A 26,427-nucleotide genomic window follows, 5' to 3' on the forward strand; every position below is an offset into this window, starting at 1 on the left:
TATGAATGAAGGTGATACCTCAAAAGTCAAAACAAGTTTCATTCTCATTTCTATAAATAAACCCTCTTGTAGCATTGTTCTGTCTTGTGTGTCTTGCACACAATCAGAATGGACTATTTTGCAAGTTCTGCATTCTGCCTGATGGACTTAAGTTGCATGATAGTATATGGAGGCTTGGTTTTTTTGTTCCATCAGTTGTATTTGCAAGGAAGGTAAGCAAATTATTATCTCGATTTCACAAAAAAAATCTTCCCCTCAGTTGTTTGATTTCAAATAGATTAAAAATATGATTAGAACTCATAGGTGGTAACCAGCTTCCTCAGTCAGCCACAGCCTAATTTGGAAAACTGCATTTAACCTTAGTTGCAAGAGGAGAAAATATCCTGAATCCTTTAGAACAGTACCTTAAATATGTTTTGGGTTATGCTTTCCTTCCTTGTTCCACCCTACTTTTTCTGGAGTTTAAAAAGAAATTATGCTTCTAAAAAAAAAAAGTTAGTCCTGTTTGCCTTCGGTTTAAGCTTTAAATTAGGAATGGATAAAAGAAGTGAAACGTGCTCCTTTCAGCTTCTTGACGTGAACATAGGAAATTCGTCAGTCCTTCAGGTGAGTGATGGGGGTTGTGTCTTTGGAGAGGAGCAGCAGATGATGCTCTGGGACTGCTCTGTGGCTTTTTCCTCAGAACAGGTACAGCTTCATAAAGCTGGAAGATAGACAGGCTCATTCAAAATTCTCAGTGGAAAGGGATAAAAAGTGAGCTTTTTGCTACATTGTTACTAGACCATATGTTAAGCACTGTGACTAAGAACTTCTTGGTGGTAATAAATTTTGTGAAGTAATGATGGTGTTTATATCGAGAAGGTCGTGTTCTTGTCACAATAAGTTCTTTTTGTAGGTTCACTTATTAGTATAACAAGTCCTTTTTAGGTTGTGATCTAGAAGTAGCATCTGAAGGGTGCAGGAAAAGGAAGTAGTCTGCTGGAATAATCGGACACTCTTTTGGCCTTTTTTCTTTCTTTTACTCTCCCACGCAGGACCATGGTATGAAGCAGACTTGCTATCTTTCTGTAAGATTTCTTTTTTTCCCTTGGCCACATCTTAGAAGTTGGTGCTAGGTGTTTGGTGGCATTTTCCTCAGAAATGTTGTGTGCTGGTATGTGAATTCCTGCCAGAAAGCAACTAGGCTACACATGGCTATCTTGAAGTAATTTTCACTGTCTTGAAGCAAAATAGGTTAAGCAGTGTTAAGGTACTAGTCTTAGACTCACTGCAGAAACAACAACAACAAAATATTAAAGATCTTATTTTACCATTTATGTTTAGATTTTAGGGGAAAGGGATATTTTTGGTCCTTCTTCTCCCCAACTTTACCAAAATATAATTGTTTTTGTGTTCCTTATTTCTAGTTATTTTTTCACTTTTGACAGTTCCCAGCTTAAGACTGGAGTCCTTTATACAAGGTAATGCATATGAAGAGATGGGAACTTGGTAGGTGCCCAGGTAAGATCAGAGAAAGGGGATCTGTTCCTCAACAAAGGAGAATAGAAATACACAGAAGTGCTTTAAGTCACGCAGAAAGTCTCTGATAGCTTTTCTGATTTCTTCTGTTTCAAAGCCAACAGGCCTCCCTTTCCCCTTTTCAAATTTGTGATAATGTTTTTAAAATGTTATGTCATGTGACCTGCAAACCAAGGAAGGGATTTGAAGCTGATCTTTAGTGGTGAATTATTTTCAGTAGACAAAAATTTAAAATAAAACCAACTAAAACTTCGTTTGAGAGCCTAAAATGGGTATGGATTGTCCACTATAGGAATGTCAATGTTAATTAAGCCATGTTAGAAAAAAAAAATTAAAATCGTTTCAGTGCATGGGAACTCAGGAGCCTCTGCAAAGCGTAAGCAAAGGACTCTTGCACAGCTTTGAGAAACTTAATCTTCCTCTCATCTGTTGGTGGGGGAGTGGGTAGTAGTTGTGTTAATTGTACATCTGAGTCTGTACCTATGTTGCCCATTATATTGGCCATTTAAGGGAAAGGAAAACCTAGAAACATGTCCCTAAAACCAGCCAGCCTTTGCAGTGCTTTGAGCCAAACCCCCGAAGGATGCATCTACCTCTCATTTCCTTTCTGCTCATCCCCATATTGCACGCTCTGATTGCTGGCTACTGCCCCTCTCCTGGGGGGTGCCAGAGGGCTGTGGAGGTTTCTGAGCTCTCCATGTCATTGCCAGCATGTGCTCAGCCCTGCCTGATGTTCCAGTGAGGCTGAACTGGAGGAGACTGGGCAGGATGCTCCCCCAAGGAGAACCTGGACCTCCAGGAATAATAGGGTGCTGATGGTAGGCAGCTGTGATGAGCTGAAAGGTCTGGCTCTGAGCCTGGCTCTGCAGGAGGAAGGAGGGGTGGAAAGCAGTGATGAGCCTATTGTTTCAAATGAGCCAGCAACTGGCTGATTGATGCTGGGGGCTCATTGTTGATCCCTTTGCTCTTAAGCGCAGCTGTGGAGAGCGGAGGGGGATGGAGGTAACTCCATGGGATGGAGGTAACATTATACATTAGACTTCAGGTGAACAGAGAGGCAGTGGGCATAAATTAAAAAAAAAAGAAAAAAGTATTAAAATCCATCTGGATACAAGAAAAGCTTTTGACTGGGGATGTGCTCAAACACTGCAACAGGCTGCCCAGTGTGGTGGTGGAGTCACTCTCTGCAAATACTCAAAACCTGATGGGTGGCTGTGCTGGGCGGCTCTGCCTGACCCTGCCTGGGCAGAGGGGGCTGGCCTGGGTGGTCTCCAGATGTCCCTTCCAACCCCACCCCTTCTGTGAAAGCTTCTTTAATGTTTGGATGTATTCTCTTGCTGCTGTTGTGGAACACTTGGGGAATAATTACAAATGCCCCTGCTGGGCACTTGTCTCACAAATACTGCTGTTGTGTAATCACTGCAGTTTTAATTGTATAGGGAAAGCATCCAAGTGCTAAGTAGTTAATTGACTAAACTCCCCAATTTAAGCAACAAAAGCAAAAAAAAATAAAAATAATAAAAAAAAAATCCACCAGTATCTCCCCCTTCCCTGAACCAAGAAAACACCAAAACACCCTAAACCTTAAAAGACGTTTTGGTTTTAATCCGTTCAAATATTACGGTTATGAGAAGTAAAGGTAGCTTTATTATGACAGAATTGTTTATTATTTTCCCCTTATTCCCTCTAGTTTTGCCACAAAGTACTATCCTCAAAGTATCCTGTGAAAAATGAAATAAAAAGTAGGCAGGAAGATAAGAGGAGGAGCAGCAGAGAAAATGTAAGAGATCCCACCAAACCAGTTTATGCCTTTCAGCCCATGAATAGGAAGTCATGAGATGATTTGAGAGAACTTTCCTGTAGCTGTGTTTCTTTGCTGGGCTCTCTCAGCCCTCCCCTGATTGCATTTTGCACAGCCCTCAGAAAGACTGCAGTGCAGTAGTTGGCAAGGAGGGAATTACTAGGAGGGAAAATCAAGCTGTGGTGGCTCCTCTTGCAGTGTGGTGTTGCTGAGATCTGCATTTTGGAGGAGGTAATGAACGACTACCTTTGGGTTTCCAATTTGGAAGTCTGGAAGCTTGCAAAAAAAGGGATGTGGATAAGTTTTCCTTAAATGTCCTTAGAGTGTGCATGGCATGCTGGACAACCACTAAGGTTATTGATGCAGTGGTTTGGGTTTTCTTTTTGATACAAAGCACCTGCAGTTTCTGCCTAATACTTTGTTTTTAATCCTCTGTGCTCAGACAGTGGAGAAAAAGGTAAGGTACTTTTTGTTGACTAAAATATAAAGGATAATGGAAGTAATTTCTGTATGTTGTAGCATGCAACAATAACTGTGCTTGTTGGAAAGTAAAAGTTTGATTGCCTTTTTTATTGCTTGTAATACATTGAAATTCTTTGTAATAATTTCCCTGAATTATCTAGTGTATTCAAGTCGAGAAATAGTTATGTGTACTTCATTAGTATTAAAAGGGTTTTTTTTTTTTGTAGTCAGTTTTCACTTTGATTTTCCAATATAATATGGAAATATTTTCAAGATCAACTATTTTCAGTTGTACTGAGAATGTTCTTCTTTTTATGTTAATCTTAGGAGCTAAATCCCCAGTCCTTTTTATGTCTTACCAATATCTTTGGATATTTTTTTCATGCCAGATTTTTAAGGGCATAGCACTGTCATAATGCTGCTGTTCAGCTGTGGAGTGCACTTGTTTAGTAAGAATAAAACTTTGGAGGGACCTTAATTCTCTGTGGTTTGGAAGGGATTGGTTGGTGTCTTGGGAGGGAAAGGAGAGGCTGAAAGTGCAAAACTCCCTGCACTAAATTTGGATTTATACCTAAGAATATGAAGAAGCAGTGGCCCAGGATCATTGATATCATTGGTGTCTGAAGTCAGTATGGGAGCTAAGAGTTTTAGGACTTCATTTTTTTGCTGAGTTAATATGTAAATGTTTAGTACAGAAATTTGTACTACTTTCACAATGTCTGTAGGTATAATGGGCTGACTCGTAATTTATATACTGCTTTGGTGGGGAAAGCGTACAGTTGTAGATCTCCTTTTTGTTTGAGTAAGCATTTACTCCTGGAGTTTTCTATCAATCTCAGTGCTGGGCTATTTTTCCAGGCACTGTGTTTGTAGAATGGACCAGATTGGGCTTTCATGGGCCTGTGTGTGTTTTGCCAGAATCTGTAACCACTCATTAACAGGTTACTTACTATGATTGTGGTCCAGAGTAACATTGCAGCACTAGCAGTAGCAAAATATCAGCAGTAGCCTTTCCTTTCAATTTCCTGAGGACCAAAGGTGAATTGTAGCACGTGATTAAGATCAAAACTATCAGAAAGCCACAAACCCCCCCGTTTTATAGCCGTGGAAGCCTGTGGCATTCCTCCCGACTGGCTAAACGCTATCTTGGTCTCGTGTTACAAAGTCCCGCTCTGCTTCAGCTGGGGCCACGGGAGCGAAACCCCAGCTTGTGTAGGGCCAGGTAAGCGTTTCTGTGACGGTGTGACCTTCCGTAGCCAGCCGTGTGTCGCTGCTGAGGCTGATCCATGTCCGCAGCGTCGTGTGCAGGAGGACAGCGCGGAGCTGGGCCCTCGCTGCCGCCCGGGAACGCCGCTGCCCTGGCACCGCCGAACAGCCGCCCGGCCTGCCCACAGCGCGCTGCTGGACTCGGGCCTAGGTGGGTGCAAAGCTCGCTGGCAGGAGGCGAGCGGCTGAAATTCCTGTAAAATGTGCTTTGGCTCGCTATTGTCCGTGGCCAGGTGAGGGTAATGCTGCGTGCTCGCAAAAAGTTGGCCTCGACGTGTGTCCTGGGGTGACTTTATGATACTGTATGGTACTGGTATCCCCTAAGATGAGAGAGGCTGTGGAGACTTCAGGCTTTGTGTAATGGTGACCTGGGCATTGTGGTAGCATTTGCTGGACTTTAATGGCACGTTTAAGAGTGCACTTAGATGCAGATTGATGAAGATTTGTATTAATTATGCTTTTGGACCATTTTCTTCTTTTTCTCTGCTTATAAAAATTCCAGGATCAAACAAACGTCCCCAAACTAAGTTGCTTACTTCTAATGACCTCTTGGAATATTATCATGGGATGTTATTTTTTAAGAAACACTCTGCTGAACACTTAATTATTTTCCTAGAATTGAGCTGGTGTTTTCAAATAGAACTTATCATACTTTCCAAGAAAATGACATTGTTTTGAAGATTTTTTTACAGTCTGTCATGACCCACAGTGTATCTGGGTGGAGAAGTTTTTGTGCTTGCTTTTGTGAAAGCAAGAAATATTATCTGTGATTTTAACTGTGCATGTTCTCCTTTAATGCTATTTCCTCAAGAGTCCTTTGTGAGCGATAGTGGAGGAGAAGAAAACAATCGTTTAAAAGCCATGTTGATATGTTTTGTGTAGTGTTCTTTGTTATTTATCTTACATTTAGGTTATTTTTAAAATTCATCATTAAGAATTAGTTTGATGGTTTAATGAAACTAATGGAGTACCTTGATAGATTCTGAAAAGCCTGTTACAGGGTTTTTGAATGAAGGTAATATAACTCAAACTTTTTCTTTCTTCAGGGCAAAGAAAGAAACCAGGCAGACTGTAGCAAAGCTCCCTTTATTGGCAAGAGTAAAGAGAACCCTGTCAGAGCATTGAGAAAGCCTATTCTTCTTTCTTCTCAAGCTGCGGATCAAATGAGATTCAAATAAAGCGAAGGAAATGTAAGCAATGAGAGTCTTCCAAATTTGGGGGAGGTGTGGGAAGAAGTACACAGATTTGATCAAGAAAGCTGTTGCATGAATTCTGGGAATCAAGAGCTTTTATTTAAGCTAACGAGTCAGTTTTCAATATTATCATCTCTTCAGTTGTCTGTGAAGGGGATCTGTTACATGAGAAGGAACATAGAATTTCCAGACTGATACAGAGTTTACCTGTTAGCAGGTAATTAGTGAAGAGATTGGAAAGAGCAGTGAGAACAAAGTCTGGGAAAGAATTGTAAAGGATTTCAAGCATTTTGCTGTTTTGGCAGCATCTGTGATACCGAAGAGGTGTTTAAATGGGAAAGAGTCCTTTAACCTGTTCTTAAGATGAACCTTTTCTAAAGGGTTAGATACTAAGAAAACGCATACATTTAATGGAATCGTGTTAGTACAGGTTTGGACACTCACCTTTAAACTTCTAATGCTTGTGACTTGACTTGTTTCTTACCTGAAACTGAACTCACCTGTATGGCATGTTTTGTGGTGGCACTGCCACTGCTTTCTGTGGCTCTGATATGGTAAAATCCTTCCTTTCGTTTTAATGTAAGGGTCTTTTTGGCTGCTGGGAGAATTCTCACATTTGTCAGACCTGATCATTGACAGCATTGGATAAACTCTGAAGGAGATTTATTTGGAATTGCAGTTTTATGTACTTTCTCTCAAAGGTTTCTTTTGCCTTGTGTTTGAGTGCATGACTGGACTGGGCTGTACTCAATCCAAACTTCATAAGCTTGCTAGGTACTGGTTAGGAGACAAATTGCTGCTACATTTTTTAAGGATATTGTAGCTTTTTTTTTTTTTCTTCTCCTAAAGCATGAATATTTGGGTAGAAGAGAGCATTTTACCTAAGCAGTCTTACTACTGCTGCAAAGTAGGTGCTTGGAGAAATCTGTTTTCCTTTGGTTCTAATTCTAGTTGTGCACATATTTCCTTCTCTATGTCAAAAATATAATACAATATTGTGTGAGAATGGGCATTTATTTTGATGACTTTGGTCTGAATTTTCATGTGCAATCCTTCCAGCAATTCAACATTGCACTGCTGGTATGATGAAAAATAGATCTTTACAATATATTCTCTTGGCATCTTTGTTGTTGATTTTTGTGTCGTGCATCAAAGTAAAACTTGAGTGTGGTAGTGGAGGGATTGATTGAAACTACTGGCCAAAACTGAGCAGATGAGGGGAAAAAAATGGGCTATATAAAGGAAATTATGTGAGTACAAAAGGTTTGTACTGAGAGAGATGATCTCTTACGTGCCTGTTACATTCAGCTTAGGCCACTTAAAAATATTATCTGGAGATAGCTTTAAAAAGCTGGGTGATGACATATCATGAAAGATGTAAAATTTTCTTGTGGGAAGTGAGAGAAATTTAGGATTGTCCTCTCTCAGCTAAACTTAAGATACCATGGATTTGCCTTAATTACAGCTGTTGCCAGCCCTCTCTGTGCTAGTGCACTGATGAAGTCCCTTATTTCACTGGGACACAGAGGCTGTTTGGATTGATAACAAAACCCATCCTTGTTCCAAAATGGAATAGCCTTCACTGTAACTAATCACAGCTATCACCAGCACAGCTGTCAGTGAATAAGTATAACTCTGGTGCAGTCAATTCCCTGGAGAATAAATTAGCAAAGTAGTAAGACCATATAAAGATAAAAATGCAGTGTGAGTTTATGTATACCTAGTTTAATGATTTCTGTTTTCCCCCTAAATAACTGTCATGAAAGATGGAAAATTGTTTTCAAAAGCACCAAGACAAAACCCACTTTTTGACACTATGATACTTGTCTAACCTGTAGAACTCACTGTTCTGAGATATCACTAAGAATTTGCTGCTCATGGCCTCAAAATAATTGTTTGTAAATTTAGCAGATGTATAGAAGAAATAGGAATCATGCTTAACAGAATCTTTGGAGCTACCTTCCCCCCCCCACTCTATCTTTTTCTCTTGCCTATCCACTAGTGTGTTGTAGATGCTGTATAATGATGGAAAAGAGTTCCAGGAACTGGTTTGAGCCTGGCTTGATGGATCAACAGTACAACATTTCTAATGTATTTTGTGACTTTATGCTATATTGCAGGAAGTGCATTTATATATAATTCTGAATTGGATTAAATTTTACACTTCTAAAGGCAGCTTAAGTAAGTAAAAGAACTTCCAAAACAGTGCGAAGCAGGTTGAAGAAAGGGTTCTTCTCAGAAGCATTTATAATGTTAGGGTGTTAGTTCTCCTTATAAAGAGAGATACAGGTTTGTCCTTAATATTATACCTAGTGTTTTCAGGTCCTAAAATTGCTTCTTAGGATAAGCATCAGTGTGCAGTTTAGTTGGAAAGTATCGTGTAAAAAAAAAATAAGTTGTTGTCTCTTATGGCAACAAGAAGTATGGGCAAGTTACTTCTTTTTATTCAGACTTCTAGTAGGGTTTAGAATGGTGAAAAATCTTGGTAGAAGAGTCCAAAAATAGTACTTCCTACTGATGCAGAACACTTCAGGCCAGGGATGCTATAAAAGCTAAGTAGTGTTTTGCTTATTGTACAGTTTAGGGAGAAATAAAGTGATGAAGTCAAAATCATGTAGCAATTCTGTAGAATTGGTGGGGAAAAAAATCCAAACGACTGCTGTAATACTGGAAACTTCATTTCCTAGATACAAGTTACTTGCAAAAAGTGGGAATCAGTACTCTTTCCTCTGAAGAAGATCCTTAGCAGTGGAAGATCCTATAAGCTCTAATCTTAGGGCTTAAGCCCCTTGCTCTATCAGCGAGCATCCTCTGCATACTTTTACATCTGGCATTTGCTCCAGTTGTAAATTATTCCTTTCATTCTGCAAATCTAGAATGTGCCTATGTGAATCTTTATAACAAGCAAATAATTCTTTATGAGCATAAATTTTCCAAAGAATCTGAGTATTCTCATTTAGTTTCTAGTGTAACACCTGGAAGCTTTCAGGTTTGGATTTTCAAAAATAAAAATGCATGTTTAAAGGTTAGATTGCCATTAATACATTAAAGAGAATTGCTTTATAAAGTATTTATTTGGTAGAAGTGAACATGATTTCATTAATATTAACTAAAGAAGCCCTCAGGCGATAAGCATGCAAAAAGAATTTTTGACTAAAACTGTCAGCTTCATATTCCAAATCTGAGGACACATCTCTTTAAGGCCTTGTGGATGGTGTGGAATGCACCATTTTTAGTGTGTTTCTGAAGCAGCAGCAGTACAGTACAATTTTATCAGAAGTTTCTTTGAAAGGTTGTGATCGCTTGTATTAAACTTTTTTTGGCTGCGTAACGATGATAAACACTTGGTTCTGGGTAGCGATGTGAAGTTCAGTCAGAAAAATTTATAAATTACTTTTACAACCTCCACATTAGGTATGTTGTAAAAGGATAACATCCTCATTGATTTTTGTTAGTTCTCTTAATCCAGTACAAGAGAAACCTTCAAAGGGACCTGGGGATTTTTGGTCCTTCGTAGTATCCTGTCCGACCCGGGGCTGTAGGACATTGTTCTCAAGATGTCTGTGATATCTATTGATCTGAAACCTCCAGAACTGCAGCTGATGTAAACCTGCAGGCAGCAAATAAAACGTTTAAGGTTGGCAAGTTAAAATAATAACATACTTTAGCTGGCAAAGTAATCACAGAGAAGAGACAGAAACTAGAAGAAACTGTGAGAGAAATGAGGAAATTGCATGCAGGTTCCAGGTAAAAGAGTCTTTTAATGATATCTTACAGTTGGAAAAATTGAATACTGTCATGCAGCAGCAGGCATTTGTGGACTTGGCTTCCAGTAGCACATTCTTAAAATCAATTTACTAGTCAGTTTACTACAAGAGGAAGTAACGTGCTCCTTCGTTTCTTACATTGCTGGGAGACATGTTCTGTGAATCTAAATTTTCAGTTAGGGAAAACACAGTTTTCTCCATGAACACCTTAATAAAGGTAAAAAATGCTTTAGCTAGCAGTGAATATGAAGTTGTGATTATAAATACTATGAAAAGTTTGGGTAAAGGGTCTGTTTTTCTCCTGAAAACTCAATTTCAGTAGTACTTTTTTACTAGAGCTGTAGAAACTGGAATGTACTTTAGCATAACTAGAAATTCTAGCACAGGTGGTTTAGAGGGTCTTTAATTTTTTAATTTTTTTTCTTCCAGATTCTGTTTACAAACGTGGTTTGTTTTGTTTTTTTCATCTAATAGAAAAACCTTAACAGATCTCCCACATTTTTTCCTGAACTCCAAGGTGTTGATCTTAGATAATACAATCTAAACAGTGAAGTGTACAGTATAGATATTGAAATCACTGAAGTTAAACCTGCTGTTGCTTCATTAAATAAGTGGGCAATATTTTTCTTTTCCTCACATTCTGATAAATAATTAAATACAGGCAAATGAAAAGAGAGTTACTGTTACTCTCTTTTTTTCGTTTTCCTTCCTGAATAAGAAATAATGGATTCAGACAAAGCTGAAGACATCATCTAGAATGGTGGGAAATTTCACTCGGGATTAGCGAGAGGTTGAATTCTGTGCATGAATAAATCTCTTCCTTGCAGTTTAATGATCAATAAAATATTTTGATGATGTTACATGGTTGTGTTAATTTCTAGAGTTTGGTTAGTATTTAGGGCAGTGTAAAAAAGTATTTCTTTCTTACCTGTGTTCATAGTAGGCCATGTTCACTGGTATAAAATGGAAGAGCAGGAAATGTTTTATGAGTGAGTTAATTTCCATAGAAGACAGGTTAGATAAACTTTTTTGAGTTTTGGATATAGGCTTAGGAAACTTACTTCAGTTACAGTGGAAAGAACTTCATGTGGAAGTGAGATACTGTGTTTTCATTTTCCTGGTACGGTCATTCCTAGTTGCACAGCACTTCATTTCAGTGTTGAGTTCAAGAAGTGCTGAGCCGTACTTGAAGTTGCATTCTTTTTCATTTAGAAGATTCCTCTAAACTCTGCTGTGTTCAGAATTTCCTGGGAGGACTATTTTTGTTAAAGATGAGCTGCATTTTAAAATTAATTAAGTAGTATTTTGTAGGTATTCTTGAGAAGGCAGTTTTGCAGTAATTATTCATAATAAGCTTCTTGAAGTGCTTTTGGTTTTTTTCTTCTTATTTGCTGGTCTCTGACACCTTTGCCTTCACATACTTTCTTCTAATTGTAGAAGATGAGTAGTACCTGTTTTATGTTTTTACCTCTGCTGTGATTTCAAGGCTGGATTCATTAAGAGACAGCACAGATGCACTCTGTCAGGAGCTGGCAATGCAGAAATACTCTTCATGCACATGGCAGACAGCAGTGTGCATAGGTGGACTCTGATTTGAGGAATATCTTCTGCTATTCTGATAGACTTGAAATTTTGTTACATTTGAAGCTGAGGATCTCTTTAACTAACAGAAAGGAAAAGAATAGCACTGATACATCTTGGTTTAAGAAAAAAGAAAAGGTTGAGGTAAATATTGCAATAATTTTTTGATTCCTACTACTTGATGATTTCAGAGATGAAGAGACTTTGTTGTCTTAAGCTGCTATAATTTATAAGTTGTTCCTGATTATTCATGCAGCAGATTTTTCTTGAAGACACACTTTGGGAGGAAAAGGAGACCAGACCAGGTCACTAGAGGATGAGACATCATTTTCTAGGGCTGTATACCAGGGTCAGGATGATTGGGACATGCTGTCTCCTTAACCCTTGTTGATCTTGCTGGGGTTTATCGTGGTTGATTCAAATGTCCTGTTGCCCAGTCACAGCAGGCAGGAGTGGGAATTATAGTGAGCAGTTGGGTTTTTTGGGTGTCTGTGATATAACACTACCACTTGTATCATGTGAACCAAAGACATGTGTGCTGTGCAGCAAAACTAAAGGAAGCATTAGGCTTGCTGTAAAACAGGAATTGGAGGAAATCTGGATTGATGGAAATAGCTTTCTGTAAAAACAGAGTACTCCTAATACAAATATAAGCTGGTTTTTCCTAGTTCTCTCTTCAAAGCACATATAAAACCATTTTGAAAGAGGAAACTACCTTTAATTTCAAATATGATGATTTTCATGGCTTTTCTGGGAATATTTGAATATAGTTCTTCTGTGGAAGATAGAACTTCTCCTCTGTAAACAGAGCCAGAAGTTAAAAAAAATAAAAAATTCACAGTGTTCATCCACTTCCCCTCCCATAGGACTGTCATATGTATCTCAATCATGGACTTCCCCTAAACAGCAGAGGAAGAGATTAAAGTGTACTTAGTTCTGTGATCATCTGATAATCTTTTGATGTTTCCTGTTCTTTATCTGCTTCTACTAAAAGCCTGGTATAGAAATACAGATCACAGCTGGGGGTTAACTTCATAGGTGAAATGCAATAGCTTTGTCTAGGGGTGCATGAGAGAAAAGAGGAAATGTACAGGAACCTGAATTGGAATTGGAAATGCAGAAGAATATGCATGGTGAGCTTGGACAGCATTTCTCTTATCTGTTGTCTTGTGACCCAGGCTTTCAAAGCTTAAGAGGTCTTTTGATTTCTAAAAGCTGCTTTGATTTCTTGTACTTCAGATGACTTTATACTGTATTTTGGTAGCCCAGTGAGATTAGGAAGTAATTACTGAGAGCTGTAGATAGCAAGTGTAAGTCAAAATACAAACACTTTATTTTTATTGCTGCCTCAGGCTGAATCTTAAAGCTGTTTTGCCAGCCCATGTGTCATGACTCAAAGAGATGCTGTAAACTTTAAAAAAAGTAAAAGTTGAACATAGTGTCACATAAAAATCAGCTTTCCTTAATGGCACTGACTTACTTTTTCTGCTGTCTCTTTTTAATAGATAAAATTTAAGCCCTTTAAAAGTTGTGGGGTTTTTTTCTCTCATGCGGTGAAATATGTGTTAGACTAAATGTTAATTGTGTTCAGCATATTATTGGTAGTTACTGAAAGTGTCAGTCCCTGTCTTCTTGGGCATTCTGAACTGGTTAATACTATGTTATTAGTAAAAAAATGTTACTGTTCTAACCTTTTAGTGCTTATGTAATTACTTTCCAAATCTGTCCTTTAGAATCTCTACGTTTGTTGCACTGAGCAGGATGGAGTGTATGCTAGAGCTTTTTCATGACAGCATAGTCCAGCAGACTTGCTAAATTGAGATCCCTTGTATGGGGGGGCTGTTTTATTTAATCCTCTCAGATGCTTCACATGGGTGCGTAGGCTCGTTTTTGAAAGAAATACAGCCAAGGAAATTGATAAGTTAAAATAATAAAACAATGTAAAACATAACTTACTGTTCATTTTCAGCTCTTCAGTCATCTTGCAAACTAGAACATGGGAAATACACAATGTTTGTGATTTAAGTGACACAGGTGGTTGTTCTTTTGCAAGAGTATCATGTTATCATCTTTTGATTATACTTCTGATTTTCTAGGTCAGATTGGAAAAGAAGGAATAGCCTGTACCTTCCAAACCAAAAATAGTTTTCCTATTTGTTCAATAATTTCTACAGGCTCAAGCCTGTGGAGATTGTGGTGAAGTGTGGTTTAATTGCTTGAGATCATAGCAGTTCAAGTATCAGAACAAGCCTTTTTGCTACCTAGAGAGTCACATCATGATTGCTGCAATAAAAACTCCTCACACCCCTCTCACTCCCTGTGCTGGGAGAGGCTGCTCAGAGAGGTTGCAGTTTCTTCACCCAGGTAGTTGTGAAAGCTCAGCAGTGGGCAGCCTGAGCTGACTTTGAAGATGGTCTCCTCTGAACAGGAGGTTGGACCTCCAGAGGTGCCTTCCAAGCCCAGCAGCTGGGATACTGCATTGATGAGCGGCTGTGGAGAGCTTGCAAGTGGCAGAAGCTTCCTGTGTGGAGAATGCTTAGTGCACATCTTCTGTTTCTTTTCAGATGTTTGCCCTACTTGCTTATATCCAAGCACTGATTTTTCCTGTTGGTCTTTATCTGTTCTATGATATGTGTGATCTCCAGGTCTTCTTCACAGCAAGGGAAGTGTGTGCTTGTGAAATTGAAGGGCAAAGTTTAAAGTAGTTAAAATAGCCTATTTATTTTAGCACAGAGAAAAAGAAGTTTTAAATATCAGTGCTGCTTTCATTTCTGTACAGGAATTAGACTTAGTATTTGAGTGTAAATATAAAAGAAAGTGAGGAGTGGTCTCATATTTCTCACTGTGTAAAGTTGTGTCAGCATTGGTGACTTAGCAACCCTTCCTTACCCTCCTCAGAATATTCTCTCAGAGCATGTCCTGGAAATACCTAAACCTATGGTTAGTTGGTCCTATACATATATATATGTATATATATATATGCTCAAGAGAAATAGTAAATAGCATTTCAAGCATGGAAAATGCATGCAGGTAAAAAAAAAAATCAAAAAAAAAAAAAAATCAATATTTCCCCTGTGCAAACAAGAAGAGTGGATGTGCCAAGACCTCTGACCTCACACAAAACAAATTTGATGGATGATCATCTGCTTTCAAACCTGCCACTCCAGTGCTGCCTCAGTCACGGCCTGAGTCCTTTTTTTGAGTGATTCAAGCCATTTGCATTTTATTTATCTGTTGTTCAGTGCCCCTGCCCAGACTCAGCAGTGGGGTTTTGCCGGAAGGCCAGGCTGAGGTGTGGTGGATGTTGAGAATGATACTCTGCAGTAGGACCCCTTCACGCTTGTGAGCTCCAGAGTCAAGATTCCCATGGCAGCCTCCCTGCTCAGCCTTATTTTAATCATTTTTGACATGTGTGCCCTGAGTAAACTGATAATATATTGTCACCAATATACTGCTTTCAGCTTGCATTACTGCTTTAACAAGACATCAGAGTATGCCAGTAGATGTTGCATATTACAATAGCACTTGGGAGCAGAACCAACTCAGAAGACTTGTCTGAAAATGGTACAAGAAAGATGGACATTCTTTTCAGTATGTGCTAGGAATTTATTAGATGCTATAAAATGCTGAAATATAAGAGGAAATGTTCAGATTGTTTTAATAATTTAATTTTAAGATAAAGGTTTCTGTGTGCTAACTTGAAGCAATAATTCTTGGTGATAGAAAGCAAGTGAGCTGGAAAGACTGACGATCTGGAAATACCTCTCCTGGTTATCTGACTCTCTGAGGATATCTGTGGAGCATAGAAGAAGATTCTGTGAAGAGCAGTGAAACTGATGAAGTCTGTTTTCCTACTAATTGTGTTCTACATCCCTTTTCTTACCCCTGCTCCCCACTCCTCAGAAAAAAACCAACAAACCCAACCCAAAGAAAAAAGGATTCAAACAACAAAAATGCTCTAAATTTCTAGTCCAGCCCTGCTTTTATGGTGTGGGAGGAGACTAAGGCCTTGAAGCTTGGTGGGACAAGAGGGAGCAGGTGTTCTTGGCTGGTTTCTATCTGTCTGGACACTGCCAGACCATGGTGGTGCACTTCTATAGCCTCTTGCTCGCTGGGACACTATGTTAAGTTTCTCTTTCTGTTCCCCTCATAGCTGTTCATTTTCATGAAAACTCTGCCCAGTTGTTTCCCATGTGGTTTTGGGAGGCTGAGAGGAGGGTCAGCACAATCACAAGCTCTTATATAATTAAAAGCTTACATTGAAAAATTATACCCCAGGCTACCCCAAAAAAATGACCTAGTTAGGATGAGATGCTGAAGTTTGTGTGCTTTTACACATTTTAGATGCAAAATTTTTTTGAAGAGGAAAGGTTACTTTTCTGCTCTGATCCTAAGCTCCCTGTCCCACTTTAGGTTTCTCTTTCAGAGCTTAATTTAGATATTGTGCATGAAGTGCTGTTCTGTTTGAGGAACTCCTCAGTGCAAATTGTAATTTGATCAAAAAGCTTCGCTGTCCTGTAGTAATAACTAAATTAAACCGTGTCATGCATTATTCTCTTCTAAGGTACTGTAATGAAAACATTTATTTCTAATAGCTTTTTGCTCTTTTTGAATTTTAAATCTGTGGCAAATCTTACTTCATATTGTCAATACAGTGAAACTGTCTTCATGCAGATCTTTCTAGGCTCCATCCATGGTGCCTAGTGAAATCAAATTTTTAGGAGTGTTTTAGATTTATATAAAAATTATTTTTTTTTCTGTTTTCCTTAGGATGCAAATTTATTTTGAACTTTTATGGAAGCTTTATTGTATTTCTATGCACAAACTGGCTTTATTCCCAAAGAGCAAATCATAAAGATTTAGATAAAGTGTGGTAATACAGAACATGAGTGCAGATTTTTAAGATGTTTGCTCTTTGTGCAGTGAGAACAACTCATTATTTGCTTACCTACTTGGAACCCTTTTGCTTAAATAAGGAAAGAGCAAAATGACTTTTGTTTGGGAATTCCCGTGCTTCCTAATTCTCGGAACAACTTTGTGGGTAAACTCACTTTTGCTTCCAGTTTCTAGGTCTCTCTACTGATTTTTAGTATTAAGCACCAACAGATTGTTCTGACCTTCAGTGCAGTATATACAGCTTGAAGTGTCAGCTGAGGTTGTGCCTCAGTTGCTTGAATAGCACCTGTATGGAACAGGATTAGTGACCAGGCTGGAGCAAGCAGTGTCACAGTGTCCCCTGTCTGATGGCCACAACAGGGTCCACTCAGGTGTGAGTGTTAGCAAATGCTGGCTGCAGGGGACGTGCCTGAAAGACAAGCCACAGTGGGCAGAACCAACCTTGGTGACTGTGCCTCTTTTCTTCTTTAAATGCTTATCTGTCCTGAAAAGTGATTGTCCAAGGTTTAACAGTTTTAAAAGACATCTAAAAGTCATACTTTTATTGGGATGATCTTTTCCCACAGATAAGAAACTGGTGTGTAAGAACTAGCTGGTGATTAATTGGGCATTAAGTTTTAGCTTGCTGAACAAGAACCAGAGTCTTAGGCTGGATGGCAGCTTGCCATGCCTTTAGGAGTCAGAGGCCCCCACCAGAACTAACCCATCTTGATTACCATAGCTAGGCTCCTCTCCCCGCTCTCTGGGGTATGTTAACTTCACTGCCATAATTGCAGAGTGTCTTACTGAGGTGTGACTTCAAAATTGCTTTTTGCTGGCAGTTTGAAACATGATTACGGGGGAATAATCTGAGTCCTGCTGTTAAAGGTTCCTGAAAAGGAAGAGAAGCCATTGCAGATGACACCCTGTAGTGGCATGGAAACCATAACAGAATGCTGTTTGCAAAAGGGTGGCAGCTGAAATGTTTGTATTATCTGTGCTTGTGTTCACCACTGATCCCACATGCAGGTGTGGGAGCATCTAACTAATATGCATGAGGACAAAGCTCTGCATACAGACAGACATCACTTCTCCCCATCCCCTTGTTCACTACAGCTTGTTCATTGGGATGAGGTTGTGGTGGTCTTGTAAGCTCAATGCTCTGTTGTATTTTATGACAGTACTTCATGAATGGCTTCCCAGTTTTGCTACACAAGAAAATGCTGGCATTCAGTGTTGTGGAAGAGAATTCCTCACCAATCTGGCTGCTCTGTTGCTGAGCTTGTTTTGCTTTTCTGGTCTGACATACTTCTTCATAAAATAAATACAAAACCCAGGGCAGACAAATCTGACTGTTAGGCATATCACATAATGTGTTTTATTTGTCAGTGTGCTTTCTGCTTGTTTTCTGTGACAAGATATCCAAGATGTCAGGTCCAAAAGTGGAGTCCTGTGGCACCCTGTGCAGTTTATTCTGGTGTGAAATCTCTCTCTTGACAGCTGACAGTCCAGCCTGGAGCAGTTTCATATCTCTGTGACGCTCTCACCTGCTGCTCATTTGGCATTGGGTACTGTCTGTGTTAAGTCTTGAATATTCTCCTGTCACCCCTGCCTGCCTGCCTCCTTGTGACTAATTATTCAGTTTTGTTTTGAAGAAATCATGCTTTTGGAAGATTTCACATCTCCAATCATCTTTAGCTTCTTTTTGTTCGGAAGAAACTTAATGGGGAAGCAGACATTCATAGTTGTGGACTGTGACTTGCAGGTTTGGGAACTTCTTGCTCTCTTGACTGACAATTCTCCTGTCAGCATCTCTTTTAGTACCTCTTTTTCTGTATTTCTTTTGTGGGTCAGAAGCAGGTCATGCCTTGTTTTTTCTGTCATTTTAAGAAAAGTAATGCTTCCTGAATTGTTTCTACAAATCAACATGCTTGAGGTTGGCTTTTGACTTCAGGAATTGACAGAATATTGGAGGTCTTGAATATGATTTTAGAAAATACACAGCTGCAGAGGGAAAAGAGGTATTAGTATCTATAAGTCAAGGAACTGAAACATTTAGTTCCTAAACTGCAAGCGCCAAATGAAGCTTTTCCAATTGCACATGGGAAGCAAGTCCATAGTTAGCTAGGTTTCAGCAGTCTGGATACCTAAGGAGTTGCACTTTTTTCCATCTCTTGCTTATTTTTTCTCTTACAAGCACAGAAAAGTGTCAGGTCCTAAGCTCATGACTTCATTTCCCTATGTCCAGCCACTGATACACAACAGCAGCACTCACCCCTTGGGCAGTCTAAATCTAGACTACTTTTGGAATCTGCTTTCCTTTCTCGTTCATGGCACTTCTGTGAACCTCCTTGTCTGAGTCATGTTCTCAACGTCAATCCTATTTCTTTTGTGCTGGTTACAATCTCGAGTTGCCTCTTCAGTGTCATTATTACCTGCTGGGTTTTTATGCTTGCTGGTGAAACTCTAGCTAAGGTCTGAAATAATCTGAATTTCCTCATTAATGAGAAGAGTGAGTCACTTTCAGTTCAGCCCAGACTTTTCAGTTCTTTCACATATTGTGTCAAGACATAAGTCTCTGTTGTCTTTGAAGAGCAGACAAGGAATAGACTAGCATTAATTCAAATTATGGATCAGAATTTATAGTAGCTTTTTATAGTAGCAATTTATAGTTGGTTTTTTTCTTGTTTTTTTGGGCGTGTTTGTGTTGTTTTGTTGGTTTTGAATAAGACGCAGTCACTGGGTCTGTGTGATGAGGATGGGTTCCTTGGGCTCTCTCTGAGTTTGATGGAGGTCAGAGAGGCTTTCTCCTGGGCAAGGGGGCTGTGAAGTTAGAATTCTTCACACAGCATCTTTACCCTTGCTTAGCTGGTGTTGTAAAAAGATGAAATGGTCTCAGCATTGAGTCACGATGATTTTGTCTTTTGTTTCTGTAAATAATGGCATAAGAAATCAAAGAAAATTCCGTACCCCTTTAGTTTACATGGAGAATTCTGTACCAAAATTATAGATGCAGAAATTATCTACAAGTAAATGTGTACTTCATTACAAGTGTGTGGTTTTGGGCTTAGCAAGGGAAGGTAAGATATCACAAAAACTGTGTATAGGAGAGTTTGTGTATTTGGAATTGGTAAGGCATTTGACTCTCCTTGTGGCATTTGTGGATATACTTTGAGAAGTGAACTGGGCCTTATTTCTTCATTCTGCTTCTAAAAATTTGATTTATAACCCTATCAGTTGAGGCAACTGCAGAGCAGTGGAATAGGTTTACATCTAAATTACCAGTTAACATGGAGAGAAATTGAAGTGTGCTTTCCTCTTGCAGATAGCCAGACACTTCTCATAGGCAGATAGCTTTTGTATCCTCTGACTGTGCTTTCTCCTGTATATGCTGAGCCTTTCTAAGAGCACTTACACTTGTTTGACTACCAGATTAGCTAAGAAATGATTGAAAACACATTTTAAAACTTAACCTGGGATATTATTCCTCTGTTGCTCTTCCAATGCTTTGCATGCAGACCTAGAAGATGGATTGTCCAAGATAATAGGTACTGTTATTTACTCTTCAGCTGGATTAATTATTTTCTCAGCTACCTGTCAGTTGTGCTTAGCCCTGGTAAATTAATCAAATGGCCATGTTACATAGGCCCTTCTCTGCTGTCAGATAGACTTTGCTTAGCTGCTCTCTTCAGGTGCAGATGTGCAGTGAAAAGGTTGGAAAATATCTAATAAGTAAAACCCTTTTGTGGTGTTGTAAAGCGGACTTAAAGCAGTGTGTCTTACACTGTGCCATGGCAAGGGAATAGACAGGAAAAGTGGGCAGGGGAGCTGGGCAGGCTCTGGATACCCTGTGCAGGACACAGGTAGTTGTGGGCTTTTGCAGTAGCATTTGAGCAATACCAGAGCACCTTCTTCACCACACCTCTTGCTGCCTCTAATGGTTGCACTCCAGTACTAAGCAATACTTTGCTGAGAGAGAGAAAGATATGGAAGAATCCCTTATATTTTCCTAGAGTGATGGCCAGAATTAACACTTCATTTTCAGAAACAGGTTTTAATTCTTTGCTTTCTAGAGCCTTTGAATATGTAGACTATTTTACGGATTTGTTATGCTAAATATACTCAGGCAGTAATGTATGTCTTGCATTCACATGATGTGTGGACACAGATCTGTTCTTGATGCTTGCTGATTTTATGCAGTCTCTCAGATGCTCTGATTATTTTATTTAAATGGTAAAAGAGGTCCTCATTTCTCAGTTTTTCTCACTTTTGATTCACAGAAAGTATCTTAGAGCATGGACACCAGTAAGAAGTCAGAACCTCCTTTATCTGTAGAAATGGTACAGCAGAGGGCCAATCCTGACCGCAGTCCATCAGCATCCATCTATGTTCCAGAGCAAGGTGGCTACAAAGAGAAATTTGTGAATGCCGTGGAAGATAAGTACAAATGTGAAAAATGTCACCTCATCTTATGCAATCCTAAACAGACTGAATGTGGACACAGATTCTGTGAAACCTGCATGAATGCCTTGCTGAGGTATGTTGTTTGTTCTGGTAGAGCATGTCGATACCTTTAAATGTTGTGAACTACTGACATTACTGAGAACATCATTGCAGCTTTAGGAATATGTTGAACCTTCCACTGTTTCTTGCTTGAGTATTTGTTATCTGTGTGCTGGTGCAAACATTTGTGCTGTACTCTGGGTCAGGTAAGACAACTGAGCTTTCCATCAATATTGTTGGAACAGTTGTTAAGGTGGTGTAGTCCTGTGTAGCAATGTGTTAGGTAAGAATTTCATTCCCTGTGGAGGCCAAATGGAGTAGCTGTTTTGCAAGACTTCTAACTTGAGTAATGTGGTGTCATATACACACAGTAAATTGCTGTGTGAGGAAGTGAGCTTGTACACATTCCTTGGGGTGGTGATACCTAACCTGGCTGTGGACCCAGCCTCAGAGATGGGTGCTGGGACACTTGGATAAATGTGACTGCTTGTGGAGCAGTTTCCCTGTAGCCCTTGCAGCTGTTTGTTATGGGACTTGTGTGTCCTGTGGATTGCAGGAGGATCAGAAAGGCTGGCATCTCTGTTACTGAGGTGTTTGAGTGAAGAGGGTGAGTGAATCATATAGATGTATAATGAATGCTGAGAGGTGCAATCTTTCCCAGTCTAGATAAGAATAAAAGTGCAGTCATTCAGGGAATATCTTGGTTTTAAGAGGTACCTGTGCATCAGTAGGTTTCTTTGCCTCTCAACTTCAGTGCATTTCTGCTGGTTGTATTCAGTAATGTGATTGCAAAACTTTGTGTAATGTTTGGAGACCATTCAGCACACTTTAATCTCCTGGGGTGCATAAGCAGCAAATAGGTTCATTTACTACTGGAAAAGCAGAAATACAGAAGACTCTTGGCTTGATGAATGTTGCATGCTGGGCTACTATCAGAGAGAGCATTTGACTTTGGAAGCCTTGGTGATCTGTTTACTTTCTGTGACCACTGACTCTAAATGTTGGTTTATATGTCACTTGGAAATACTGTAATCTGATATCTAATACTTGGATATCTAAGCCAAGACTACATGCAGCATGGCAAAGGAGTATGGAAGTTATTACAATACTCAATCTCTTAATAAAGACCAGTCTCTGTACTGGGCAAACACAAGGGTCCATAGCTCACTAACACTCTCCTGCAGGTTTTGTGCCTACAGCATTTCAAATTTTAAACAACAACAAAAAATCCCACCAATTTTTATTTTGATACACAGTGTCGAGTGAGGTGTGGCATTTAATAAATGCAGTAATTTCTTATTCAGTACTTGTTTTTGAACAACTCTTATGTGGTTAATAACAGTGACTGCAAAAAACCAAATACCTGCCAGGCTTGGATGTGCACAGGTGGACAAAGCAGATCCTTGACAATCTAAGCAGTAACAATTTTGGCATTTCTAGGGTCTGGGCAATTTTCCTTTCCTGCTGTGAGACATGCACATGTGCTTATTACAGTGTAGCTAGAGTATGTGTAATTTTATCTTCCTGTCTTTATCTTCAGTCTGTTACTGAAAAGGACATGTGCTTAAGGCCTTTGAGTTATTTCACTATAAATGCTTGTTGAAAATAAATCTTTAATTAAAATAAAATTTACATCTTCCCCCCCCCCCCCCCCCCGCTTTTTTAAAAAATTAAATAAAAAGCATGCCATAAAATTGAAAATAAAATAGGTTTATGTTGGTCCTGTATTTGGCACAAAATTTTTTCATTCAGTGTTCATATGCTGCTGCATACATAAACACACTAATTATATGCTAGCAACTTCTGTTCCAGGGTTGTTTGAGGACAGGAATTGGGAGTTAGTAGAGATAAAGCAGTAAAGATGTCTGCTCAGTATGCAAGAGTAGTTTGAAACAGCAAGTTGGATGCTTGAGTGAATTCAGTAAGAGCAAGGAAAGCATGACATTGTATTAAACACTATATGCCCTGGTGTAGTTCAGATTCCTTTTTTTTTCCTGACTTATGAAAAGCATTACAGATACTGAAGCTTCAAGGTACTTAAGATGCTCAGAAATATGGTGAGACACAAAATGGTTGAAGAGGAGAAACCAGCAAGATGATTTGAAATAACCATACAGATTATATAACATAATTGAACTTTTTCAGCCTTTTACATTGATTTGCACTGCTGCTAGCAGCCACAGCTTAGGTAGCCTGTCAGGGAGGTGCTTTATGAAAGAATTCATGCAGCTTTTACCTGGTGCTTTTTGTCTCGGTGCTTTACAAGAGAGATAATTTTGACTGTTCCCATTTTATGTGGGGAAAAACAGCTAAAAAGGAACGAAGCAGCCTGGTCTGGTGGAAGGTGTTCCTCTCCATGGCAGGGGAATGGAACCAGATGAGCTTTGCTCTCTTCCAGCCCAATCCATTCTATGATTCTGAGGGGTTTGCACTACAACACTTGGCAGGTCTGAGCCAGAAACGGCTCTAGAAACTCAGGTTTTCTGCACTCCAATTTCTCTTCACATTCTGCCCTGCTTCTGATTCTGCCTGTTGTCCAAGAGGTCACAAGTTTGGTGATTAGTTCACTAAGACAGATAAAAGGCAGTAGTTCAGATAAAGGAGGCAGCAAGCATCTGTAACAGTTGCTAAAACCAGAACAGACTTGAAGGAGATGGATATAAATACTTTTTTAATGCATAACTGACTGTCAGAGAAAGTACATTTTCATTAGGTATAGTTTGAAAAGCAATAATTGAAGAGACAATATTTTGCCTGTTTGCACAGATGGAGAAGTGACAACAGTCTCGGATCAGGTGCAGACTGAAAAATAGGGAATGAATTTTGCCAGCTTGAAAGCCACTGTGCAGTTGTCTGGAGACATTGTGGTGGTCTTACTTCTTTGGGAATGCCAAATATTTCACACTGAAAACTCAAATGTTCAAATTTATTGAAATAATGTTGTATTTTCTCCTTGTAATGAACTATATTCATTTTTAGTGGTTTTAGAATATACTGAATAATCAAAACTAAGTGCCCGATGAGCTAAAATAGTTTTTTATTTTCCAGGTCTTCTAGTCCAAAATGTACAGCGTGTCAAGAAAGCATAGTAAAAGATAAGGTATTGTTAAAATTGTTTCTTATTCAAGAGTATTCAACTGTGTGGAGTGCACAAGTTGTGTTGCTGTTATGTGGTAATTATTTCATAAGCCTAATAAGCTGCCTAAAAAGGTAGGTTTGTCGTAAAACCTAAACCATGCATTTTATAGGTGGCTCATTTTTCCTGTTAACCTCATGGTAGAAAACATGTCAGCTTCATTCCAAAAAGCTCAGACAGGTGTCGCACCTCGTATTCATAGTTGGGAGCTGCAGCAACACACTGCAGTTGTCCTCCCATCGACAAGAGGATGATAAGAAATACTCCATCTCCTGTAGATGCAGGGATGTCACAGGTCTGGGTGAACACTGATTTGGCTCTAGAGCAGTGGCTGCTGTTTCACTCATCTCTTTTATAGTGTGGTATTCAGTGAATCCCACTGGGATTAGGACAGTGGGAAGTTACAGTAATGATAATGGAATCATCATTATCAACATGTATGAGTTATTTCAGTGATACCCTCTTCACTGTTTTTCACATCAGAACTTTTTGCTGCCTTTGAAACGCTGAAGGTAGAAAAACTTCTTGGCTTAGTACATGGTTTGTGTGGTTTTACATAATTTGTGCTTGTAGTCTTTCTTGCCTAAATGAGTATTTGTGTTTGAAACCATTCTCAAGAAAAGGCTGATGGGTACTTTAATCTTTCCTTGTTTTAATCCAGAATAGTTCTCTGAACAGTGCTCAGCATAATTTGTTTTTGACATGGATGGACTCTTCACAAGCTCAGACCAATAGTCAGGATGCCTAATTTATTTGTTCTTTCAACTCTGACTTTCTGGCTCTCAAAATACATAAATATGTACATTTATTATGAAACTTCAAGTATCTTTACAACAGGACAAGAAGGCAAATGTATATGAATACCTGTTAGACTAACTGTGCAAATCAGTGTTTTTCATGAAACTGGAAACCTCTCTTCCCACAGAGTGCTGAAGTCCTAAATCACAGAAATGATTCTGGATAGTCTTTGCCAAACTTTAAAAGTCATCTTACCTTGTCTTCAGTCAGCAAAACTGCATACTAACCCTGTGAATTAACTTTGGAAAAGATACTGCAGCATAGCCAATTGATTATTTAAATGAGACTTGTTGATTCATTAAACTTCCCACACGCTTCTGAAAAGTAAATAGAAATCAGTGACCTGTGTCAGATGAGATCAGATGAGAGAGATTGCAGATTGTTCCCCTCTGATACTGGGGATAGATTCATAGTCACTGTGGGCAGGTGGATCATAATTCTTGGTTAAGTGTTAGCATGCAGAACCATTCTATAATTACAGGAGTGCTGCAGTGTACTCAGTATCACAGGAGTCTGTTTATCAGAGAAGCAGTCACAGGTTGGGCTTGGTTCTTAAGGTATTTCTTAGTGGCAGTTAAAGCAGTTGAAAAACAATTAGAAGTTTATCTCTTTGGTTTTGGGCTTTAAAATAGCAGGAATGGTTTTCAATTCTTGTCTCTCTCCAGTTCCTGCCCGTCATAATTTGGCTCCTTGAGAGTTCAGCTGTGTTGTCTCTTATTCTCTTATGGGATATCTCCCATAAAAGGTGTAGAATTCAAACCCTAGCCTCTCTATTTGTAACTTCTTCCCGTTCTCTTGTGGAGAAAAAAAAATGCTAAAAGTGCTTATAGACATTAAAACAGAGAGATAGTTAAAGTCTGCTTATTTGTGAAATAAAAAAACCTCCTTCCATCCAAAACCTTAAAAAATATCTGTAATTATGTGTTGCCACTGAAATGGAAGTAGGTATTCCAGCCAACCAATCTAGTAATCCAGCATCTATGAAACACTTCCCCTCCAAACTACTGTGCTTTGAGTCTCTTTTGTCTTATGGGATTGTGCCTAATTCAGCAGCTCCCCAAACAATGGAGAGTTCTAGCTTGTGCAGGCCTAATATTGACAAGCAAATAGCAGCAAATTTGGTCCTTTCTTGTACCTTTCCCATTACTGTATTTATTGTAAAACTGGAACAGTAGTAGAGGATCTGTCCAAATCACTTTCATTGAGCTGCTTCACAGTGGAGGGGCCTCAGTGCTGTGCACATTATAGAAAAATAGAGTAGCAGGATTTTATTTCTGGCACATAAAGCAAGAATTGAATGACACTGCTGTAGCTGAATTGCATGGCTTCTACTTTATTTGAACTTGCATATCCTTGAGTGGTTTTCAGTTTCTAAAATAAAGTGATATTTTGATTTTTCAGGTATTTAAAGATAATTGTTGCAGGAGAGAACTACTTGCCCTTCAAATATACTGCAGAAATGAAAACAAGGGCTGTAAGGAACAGCTATCTTTGGGTCAATTACTGGTAAGCTAACCTTAAAGTTGC

General features: G+C 39.1%; 1 protein-coding gene across 34 annotated transcripts in view; it reads left to right on the plus strand.

The window, feature by feature from the left end:
• Positions 1-26,427, plus strand: part of TRAF3 (TNF receptor associated factor 3) — a 69,874-nt gene that overhangs the window by 14,816 nt on the left and 28,631 nt on the right. For 15 of the 34 annotated variants that reach the window (XM_086894528.1, XM_086894545.1, XM_086894524.1 and 12 more), the window contains 4 exons: positions 6,094-6,237; positions 20,744-21,000; positions 24,015-24,066; positions 26,302-26,406. In XM_086894528.1, coding sequence (XP_086750654.1) covers positions 20,759-21,000; positions 24,015-24,066; positions 26,302-26,406 — 399 coding nt within the window. In that variant the 5' untranslated portion in view covers positions 6,094-6,237; positions 20,744-20,758. Of the gene's footprint in view, positions 1-4,955; positions 5,281-6,093; positions 6,238-20,743; positions 21,001-24,014; positions 24,067-26,301; positions 26,407-26,427 lie in introns of those variants that run through there. The other 19 variants (XM_086894533.1, XM_086894540.1, XM_086894547.1 and 16 more) reach the window with 4 other exon arrangements.

Source organism: Cyanistes caeruleus, chromosome 6 (assembly GCF_971803275.1).
Source record: "Cyanistes caeruleus chromosome 6, bCyaCae1.hap1.1, whole genome shotgun sequence".
Classification (NCBI taxonomy): Eukaryota; Metazoa; Chordata; class Aves; order Passeriformes; family Paridae; genus Cyanistes; species Cyanistes caeruleus.